The sequence below is a fragment of the Rhododendron vialii genome, chromosome 4a (genome assembly GCF_030253575.1).
Source record: "Rhododendron vialii isolate Sample 1 chromosome 4a, ASM3025357v1".
NCBI lineage: Eukaryota > Viridiplantae > Streptophyta > Magnoliopsida > Ericales > Ericaceae > Rhododendron > Rhododendron vialii.
The window spans coordinates 10,180,159-10,189,774 of record NC_080560.1 but is presented as its reverse complement, the minus strand read 5'-3'; the positions used below and the strand labels follow the sequence as shown (position 1 = coordinate 10,189,774).

General features: G+C 39.2%; 1 protein-coding gene across 2 annotated transcripts; it reads right to left on the bottom strand.

Annotated features, from left to right (window-relative positions):
• Positions 1–2,396: 2,396 nt before the first annotated feature.
• On the bottom strand, positions 2,397–7,916 carry LOC131321965 (protein ULTRAPETALA 1-like). 2 transcript variants are annotated; one of them, XM_058353032.1, is made up of 4 exons: positions 7,558–7,916; positions 7,104–7,367; positions 5,129–5,453; positions 2,397–2,831 (listed from the first exon to the last, which is right to left on the bottom strand). In XM_058353032.1, the coding sequence occupies exons 1-4, from the start codon at positions 7,859–7,861 to the stop codon at positions 2,657–2,659; spliced, it is 1,068 nt and encodes a 355-aa protein (XP_058209015.1). In that variant the 5' UTR covers positions 7,862–7,916; the 3' UTR covers positions 2,397–2,656. The 2 variants fall into 2 exon arrangements, with proteins under 2 accessions (XP_058209015.1, XP_058209016.1); XM_058353033.1 differs by having other exon boundaries at positions 7,104–7,879.
• Positions 7,917–9,616: the final 1,700 nt, after the last annotated feature.

The following is a 9,616-nucleotide window of genomic DNA, read 5'->3' as shown; positions in this document are numbered from 1 at the left end:
TTTGGACACATCTGTAATCGAATTTGTTCACATCCATCTGCGTTTGTAGCATTACTCTCACATATAGTGATCTATCATGTTAACGAAAAAGTTTACAACTGCGTGCCCGCGGTACTTCCACTAAACACTTGGAACATACACTCACACTCATGGGGGATTTCCACGCACTGACGCATGCTGCAACGCCTATATATATGTGTCGAACCCGACATACGTCTTTGAGTGTGGTCATAGGAAAAAGTAAGTATCATCAATTTAACATAAAAAATAAAAAAAACCTTTTGATGATCAATTAAACATCATTCACATACGCTCTCTATAGCAACTCACTAACATCATAAAACAAGAACGGATCACAAACTCTCTTCCCTCGTCCAAAAATTACTGCAAAACACTTCAGTACCCACTTTCTATATATGAACATGTTGGTATCCTGAGATGCGTTTGGAGTTTGGACACGGCCAAAGGGCAGTAGGGCACGCATGTCCGACTAAAAATAACAAAAAAGGGAGTTGTCACTGTGTGTCCAAATCGAGAGTTTGTTCAGTGTTCAGATTAGACAAGGATACGTGGTGCCCCAATCCCTGTCTCGGCCACCACACATTTCGTGGAGCACCGAATAATATTTCGTCTAAAGCGTGCCTGCGCCCAACGTGTCTCGGACACTATTACACATATCTACGACAGGTAAAGGGAAGTATCTGTGTGCTTCAGAGGCTACGGCTTGCTTAAATAATCTTTATCATCGCCTCCAAAAGGATAATGAAGTCCCATTTAGCTGATTTACTTAGCTGCAGGTTTTGACGTTTACTCTCAATTCTATTATACAGGTGGTGTAAAATAAGGATTGCATCCTTTAGGAATAAGAGAAAGCAGATCCCCATTGAGGTTAGAAGATGAAAATCTTTTGAACTACCAAGAACCATTTACCAAGTAATGTAGTATACGAATTCAGAATACTATGTCTCCGAAGTCGCAACAAGGCATTTCAGCCGGATTGACTCATTCCAAAATCGAAAAATCGTTCTTCATACTTACGTACTGAGTTAAGTTTGTTATTTTTCAATCAAAGTGATTTCAAACGACCTTTAGCCAACATGATCACAAATTGAGGTTGAGTAGCTTGATTTTTTCGTACTTTTTGCTTTTGTGGAAAAAGTAGATCGTATATGACTAATTGAGTTTAGTATATGCTGAGCTGCGAAATTAACTTGCTTCAGAATGTGTCTTAGACTCGGTTGAGTCCGTTTTACAGCTATAGTGGTAATTTCCAGTGAAATTATACAATAGTCTGGGAGTTCTGCGAGTTCTGCCACGTGGTACTCCCAAGATGAAGAGAAAAAAACATCCATGCACAAAATGAACACACTACTCGCGCAACGCAAGTTCTCTCGAGGCGAGCTCACTTCTTACAAGCTTTGAATTTTTAGGTGCATATAAGTTCCAAACAGTATGTCTTGGGCCTCAAGTATCGTGCATCAGTTTCTTCCCTGACAATCTGAGCCTTAGTATGCGCACCATGAGACTCTCTGTAACCCTAACAGCTACCTCTGGTGGCATCACCAAATCACGGTTCTTGTTCCGTTGGCACTGGAGAAGGTTCGCTGGTGCCATTTCTGCCGACTGGTTAAGCCTTCCTGGTTATAAGATAACAGTGACTGGAAGCCATCAGAATCGCCGATAAAAAGAAAAAATGCCATTGGAACCATTAGTATTTTCAGCCATCACACAAGCAAAAAGGGCTGATATTATCTCCCGGATTTGATCAAGCTCATAAGTTTTTAAGTCGCCTAGCTATAAGAAAGAAATAACTCTTGCTCCTTGAGCGTTGAAGAACTTCCTTGTTCTCTCTACGTGTATCCTATTAGATATATAATCACATCAACAATGCTAGTAACTTGCAAAAGGTGCCTCAATATCTTAGTTTCCTCGCCACTGAGACCGTGTCTGCCTCCATCCATAGAACCTCAGTAACACAGGTCTCATACCAAAGTTGCTCATCATCTGTTTAACACTTTTCCAGACTATTCTAGGTCAAGATTCAGAACCACATTCGAAAGGTAAACCAAATCATGTTCACTTAACCAACCATTCCTGCTTTTACCCTCGCAAGGTTTCTGTTCTATAAATGTTTACATTGGCTCAGCACGTCAACAATTTCTAATATGATGCATCAATAAGAGTGCATCAGAGCATAAAGCATACGCATAGAGCTTGTGCTCTAACATGTACATTGCAAGTCATTACTTGCAAATACTTTGTTGCACAGGCATACAGCTTTGGACATCATCTCTTTAAGTCCCCGCATCACCATCTGCCCAATAATTACACTCAAAGAACTCCATTGGTGCATACAATGGAAAGGGGGAAAAAACAACCAAAATTTGAAGAGAAGATAGCAAAAAGAGACTCGTTCTGAAGACTGCATTTCAATAAAGGGAATAAATTACTGGATCTGCTTGTTCTAAACCAGTCAACTGTGATTACCGGGACTAAATTAAAAATTCAAGTCTTCAGAAAGCTTCATTGTAATGAAGCTTTCTGTAAATGCTGGATGGGGGTTAAATTGAAGTAATAATGGGGAAAAAATAACCCACCCAAGGGAAAAGGAACTTTCGGACTAAGAATTGAAAGGAACCATAAGCTTCTAGGAGTTTCAAGGTTTCACATTCCTAGTAAAGTCGATGCAAGTTTGGCAGCCGCAGTCTGAAAAACGACAGATTTCACAACCAAAGCAAACACAAGAGGTGCAACCTTTGCACGTTGGAGAGCGGGAGCACCCTCTATACACCCTGCGACTTGCCCGTTCTTCGTCATATTCGCAAGTTACTCTGAAGCACATGAAGCAGACAGTCACATGAAGTAGAGTTGAACTTTGAATATGGACTATTAGCATGGTTAAAAGTACATTGAACATAATCAGAAGGGTTTATCAGAAAGAAAAAAAAAAAGGATTCGATTGTTCATACATCACAAGAGTTGGAAAAAAAATCTTATAGGTGCTAAGAAAAACTTTTAACTCTTGGTAAGAGTCACTCTTTCAGACTTCAAATGTCCACATTCTGAAGCTTGAAGTTCTACTCCTAGCGAAAAAAATACCACTGAAGGTATTTCCATATAAAATGTTCAGACTGAGGACATATATCTTTATGATTGCCACTTGCCATAACTAGGCGTTCTTCATTGCACCATTCACTTTCCAATCGTAAGTTTGCTGATATAGTGTTCCGTTAAATGTATTAAGTAACAAGTGGGTATTGGATGGAACACAACATTGTTCAATGTCTTCTAATCTGGTAAGTGAATATGGGAAAGAATGCCGAAAAACCTATATATCAGTGAAAGAACCACAAGAATTGCTTATCAAATAAAATATGAAAGAATCATACCATGTACAGATATTATCACATAATTATGAGTCTCATGCCAAGAAAGGGAATAGGTAATTCGTTCCATCACAAGGATTGAACATGAGGGACATACACACATACTAGTAGAAAGAGATTTCCCTCAAGGAGAAAGGCTTTAGGACAGAAGTCGAAGACATAATTGATTGACAAAGAACCATTCCCACTACTTTACTGCCGCCCCTTTTCCCCAGCAGGCAAATACATTTAGTGTTAAAACCTAAGGAGGGTCCAGTACCCAGGTCAGCGATGTAACCATGTAAATGTAACCATTATACTGTTGCCAAGATACCTCTATGGATTAACAATGTGATACACATCCATACAAGTGCAAATAATGCTACTTTCTTCCAAATCGATAAATCATGACAATTATATGCATACAACAAATATGAGTAGGAACACCAAGTGTAGTTGATGTCAATAGTTGCTTTCCGAAGTTCGCAGCTAGCTATGATTAAAGGCTCGGCCAATAAGCCTCTCCATACATGCTCATGTTTCATTTAATGGTCCTTTGTGTAGGATTTGTTCGTCAATAAGTCTACACGACATTTTGACATGCTCTATAAATAAATAAAAAGTGTTCCCAACCTCTTGACTTGTCTAATTTATCAACCATCATCTATCTCACGAGAAGACGACTTCTCGAAACCTTAACTAGAGCCTAGTATTTCATTTGACACCTCAACGTGTTCCATAAGTGTCCTGAAAGTTTTCTAACGTGTCCCGACCATGTTCTAGAGTGCCTCATGAGTGTCCATATAAAAAAGAAAAGAAGAACAAATGTACACTTTTGATTTGAGTGTTGGACACGTGTCCAAACAGTGTGTCTGGCAAGTGGCTAACACTGGCATATGCCTCCGACGTGTTCATGCTTCATGAGTTGGAGTTATTAAGCATGAAAGTGTTGCAGTTCTAGATTGTATTCACCAAGTACTTCACATTCCTACCATGTGCTTATCCTATTGGAAATTTCATGACGGTATATGTGGTCAAGGAATACCCAAGTGAAACTCTTGAGCATGGAATTAGTGGCCATGTTAATAGTCAAGATGTGAATCAAGGACGAGTTTTCTACAACCAGGGGAGACTGATGCAGCCCGCTAGCTGAAGACATGATCAATAAGCTTCCTCATTGATGCAGAGTTTCATTAGTTGTCTTTCGGTTTGTACTACAATTATGTTAGAAGTCCTACACTATATTTGATTGACCGTTCTTGGAAATACAACAATTATGCCAGAAGCTCTGTTAATGTATCATAGCATAGGTGGAGCTTCGAAAGGCGGTTAGGACAAAATGCAACGGATAAGTTGTTGGTTAGTATATTACATCAATTCCAAAAATTATGTCTTACAACCCCTTCGAGGATTTAATTTCAGCCATGGAGCTTGTTCTTAGCATTGGCAGCAATTATTTAGATAAAAAAAACGTCATTGGATTATGGCAGTCAGTTTTGCTGCATCACTTTCTGCACTCTAAGGAAACTGTGGCAATGGAAGAGGAAAATATTGAACACGTCTCCTTACATTAGCAACTTACTAACAAAGGTGGTCAACATCCAACTGAACAGGTGCACAAGCCACAAAGAGAGAGACAAACTTTGGTGTGCCAAACTTGAAAGAACCCAAAAGCCCTCCACGCAAAAGAAGTGGAAAGAAAATCTTTCACTCCTACGCATTTTCAAGTATTAATTCATTCAGTAGAGGATAAGGTAACATACTTGTCATATGGCATATCAGCGCACTTCCAATTTTCATCTGCCAATGCATCATGATACATCCGGCATTCATCTTTGTTGCGAAGACGAAATCTTCGCTCTTTGTTACACATAGTGCAGCGAACAAACTCATCACGATGACAAACTCGCCCGTTCTGTGATCTGTGAGACCTATTGGCACCTTTCAATGCTTGACTGTAATATTTAAGCAGCGGTGTCTTGTACAAAGGAACCTTCTCTCCATTAACAATGACCCAAAGATTATTTTTCCATTTCCTTGCTGTTTCTCTACCAGAATGCTTCTCAAATGCAGCGGGGGTCAGCTTATCTGATCATGAAAAAAACATCAAAATTTGGAACAGAAATTGAAAAGGTATAGATAACATATGTCCAGTTAGCATGACAAAAGTGAACAGATAACAATACTGACAGTCCAACAACAACAATGAGTGTGAACTCCCAAGCAGTTCAACAAATCTACAGTTTGGCAGAAATCAACTGCATAAGTCCAACAAGGCCAATGTTTCAAACCAAAGCAACAAATTCAAAAAGTTCAAGTTCAGATTCAGAACATAAAATCAGCATGTTGGTCTTGTCTCAATTCATGAGATCGTACCACTACATGCCCTCCATGGACCTCGACAAAGGAACTATTACACAAGTTTATACAAGCATGACAACTCAATCAGCTAGAAGAAAATGCGGGGTCGAAGGTTTGCAGTAACAATATGTGAAAGTACCACTACTTCACCCAGCAATATCTAACAACTGCTCCGAGAAAAGGATTCATCCTCTGGTCAACCCCAAGTTTTCACAGAATTTCAAATTTCTGCTTTGAATCAATTTTTGAAATTGCAACCTTAAGTGGTTGTCAGACTTCGTTGCTCGGCCCAATTCGTAACTCATCATCAGCCCCCAAATTCTTTGTGTGCTTGTTGTATATTATGGAATTGAGAGGAAAAAATGATGAATTCAATTAGGTGCTGATTTGTCTTGTGGATCTGTGGTAAAATTATAGAGCCGCAAATCAGAAAGATATTACTTTTACATAAAGAAGGAATGAAGCGCGTCTATTGGTTACCCTCTTGTTTCTCTTGTCAGAAAAGGTACTCCTCCGATTTTTAACCCTCCAAACCATCCACAGGTAGATTCTAATGATCACATTTTCACAGCATTCTATGCATTGCAAAGTGCAAACTTCTATTATATGAAGATCATCACAGTCTATCAAGAGTCATGACTCATTAGTGACTCATGAGTCACGACAGAACCCAAGCACAAAGTTTTAGACTTCCAGTCCATTTCAGAACTAGTTCAGTATGAAAAGAACTGATTCTCAATTGCATTAGTCATGAACCAGCACTAAGTCAACAACATCAGAAGTCACATCTCATGGCAAGCAATAATGCATCAGAAGTCTAAACCCATGAAGAAAACCAATCAAGTTACGTGATTGAACAAACTCTTCACTTTGCCAAACAGGAAGAACAGAACTCCAACACTAAAAACCCACACATTACATGCTGATGAAGCCCACGAGTTATTGCATTGACCACAAACAATAGAAGTAACATGCATTGCAGGATACCCAAAAATATACAAGTAACCTAATCAACAAAAAAGAAGGTTTTAATTCAAACCACAACATCAAAAAAAGATGTAGCTGCACCATTGTACCAAAGGATATCAAAGAAAAAAACTTCACACAGGCAAATCAACATACACTTGAACTGTATAAAGGAGAACATAAAGAAACTCTCAAAATGTGGTTTCCATTCAAACCCATGATCAAAAACCCTCAATGAATCAAACCCTTTAACAAAAAACCACCGTAAAAACAGACTAACACAGTACAGAGCGACACCCATCACCTTCAAAGGCAACAAACCAAACAAAAAAATCAACTCAAACACCAATGTATCTTAAAAAAGCGCAATCATGCATATGGGTCTATAACTGTTCGAGGAGAGAGAGAGACCTTCCTGACAACCAGGGGTGCACTCGCAGGTGATTTCAAGGTCACCACTGACGAAAACCCTAAGCCTCCCAACAGCATCACCGTATCGGTGGCTGGTACACCCACACGTCACCTCCACGTAATCATCGTCGGCTCCTCCTTTCTTAAACCCACTTATCTCTCTCACCTCTTCCTCGCTGAACATCACCACACCCGCCGCCGCCGCCGCTTCTCTCTCTACTCCATTGTTCTCCATTGTTTTTTTCTCTCTCTCCGAAAAGAACCCTGTTTTCGCAACGAAAAAAGAAAGAGAAAAACGGAAAATTAGACGAAGATAGGATACGCGAAAATGGGTTATGTCGAGAATCGAGTGGTGATACTTGGGTTTGCAGGTGTTAAATAATCTTGGTATAAAAATAGGTAAAAATGCAGTCTTTAAGAGAGAGAGAGAGAGAGAGAGAGAGAGAGAGAGGACCCAGAAAATCACGAGGAGAGGGAAATCTCAAAGAGCGCGCATCTCCAAAGGGCAAGTCCGAGAGATCTGGTGGAGAAAACGTTGAAAATGAGGAGAGAGAGAGAGAGAGAGAGAGAGAGAGAGAGAGAAGGGTTTGGTGTTGGTGTTGAGTGAATGAGCTGGCCGAGGGGGGCGCAAACAAAATGTATGAGGAACTGAGAAAGGAAAAGAATTGGGGGCCTTGAAGTTGAAGTGAACTAGTGAAGGGATCTACTCCTAGTATTTTAGAGAGAGAGAGAGAGAGAGAGTGGGTTATGACTTGCATGACATGACAAGAGGAAAAGGCAAAGTAAAATCTGAGATAGGAGTAGTATTTGTACGTCATGTGTTCGTTTATGGATGTGAGTTGAGTACAAATTATCTGTTGGATGAGGGTGGATTTATCCAACTAGTCCAGTTGCTCTTGTAACTTAGGTGCCGAAAGGTTTTAGGTTCGAGCCGAAAGAACATCAACAAAAAAGTGGAAGTTCAATTGGTCTAAAAACCGGTTCGTTTGATTTTGGTTAAATTATGTTATGATTCAGCCTCATTTATGCAATAATAATACTGTGCCAAGCCGATTGTATCAAGAATATTCAATTGGCAACCTAATTGTTTGAGGCATCTGTAAGAGTAATATATTTTAGTAAAGAGTAATTATTTGGACGTTTTAGTTGTTTTTAGGCTTCTAGTACTTTGAGCCAAATTTCTCACATTTGTTTTCTTTAATGTAGCCCATTAGTCCCTATCTCAAAATTACCTGACCGAATCGAATCCCTCCTGATATAGAAGCGAAACCGATTTAGTTCGGTCGAAGATTTCAGAAATGACAGAAAGAAGTCAAAGAACAGATTGGTTTCGGTCTAAAAAATGATGGACGCCAATACCGGTCAAAATATTCATTGAACCAAAAGTGGTTCGTGATAGTTTGGTTTGGTTAGATTTTTTGAATTTTTCATGGTTAGCTTCGAGACTTCCACAATATCAAACCCCCTATCCATGACTATTAAAATATCAAAACCCGTATATAAGACTACTAAAATATCAAAACCTCTATTTGTTCAATCACTCATGTGTATAACTGCAGTCGGTCGGAGAGTATTTTTCAGGTACTCGAGATCGAGTTGAAAATTGAAATTTCCACTCCTCAAAAAATGAAACAAACCAGGCCCAAACCTAAACGGACCAAACTCCAAATTTTTTGATTGGTTCAATTTTCTCAGTTATATTTTCAAACCGGACATTTAATATTAGTCTCTAGATATATTTGGTTAGTTTAGACTTAGAACATCTCCAACAACTCCTAGGCATATTGCCTAGGGAATCTGCCGTTTCATATTTTGGCTAGCCACCAGCCTAGGCTATTCTCGAGAAAGCTAGCTAGGGAAGAACCCTTGGTTTCGAACCAGAACGAAGATGAAAAGGGTTATTCAATACAATCACAACCTCATCAAATCAGCCCTCCCCATGATATCAATATTCGGCCCTGTAACGCTCCAACTCCTCCCACCCTCATCAAATTAGCCCTCACAGAAAAATCGATTTACCGAACAGAACCTTTGTAGGAAAATTGATTTATTGAACAAATCGATTCCTAGTTTTGACTGTAACAGAGCCATCACTAGGAAATCATGGCCGACTGAACCGAGTCGTTACTGAATGGAGATCGAAAATCATTGCCAACTAAACCAGACCTCAAGCCATCGGTGTAATTAACATCCTAAGTCCTTTGTTTTATATTATTGTACCAAAGAAGGAAATGTCGAGGAGGAAGGCGCAGTGGCATAGCCAAGAATTTAGTTCGTTGGAGGCACCGTTATTTAACATGGTCGTAGAATTCTCTCTTTCATAGCAAACAAACATAATATAAAACAAAGGACTTTAGAACGTAAAATTTTGCTATAATACACAGATAGACAACATGTCTTTATGAGAAATAAATACGTAAAAGTATTGTTCTTTTTTTTTTTTTTGAAAACTTGACAAAGATACTAGTGGTGAAAGTGCTATAAGAGGCAGATAAAAAAAAAGTGCTAAGAGG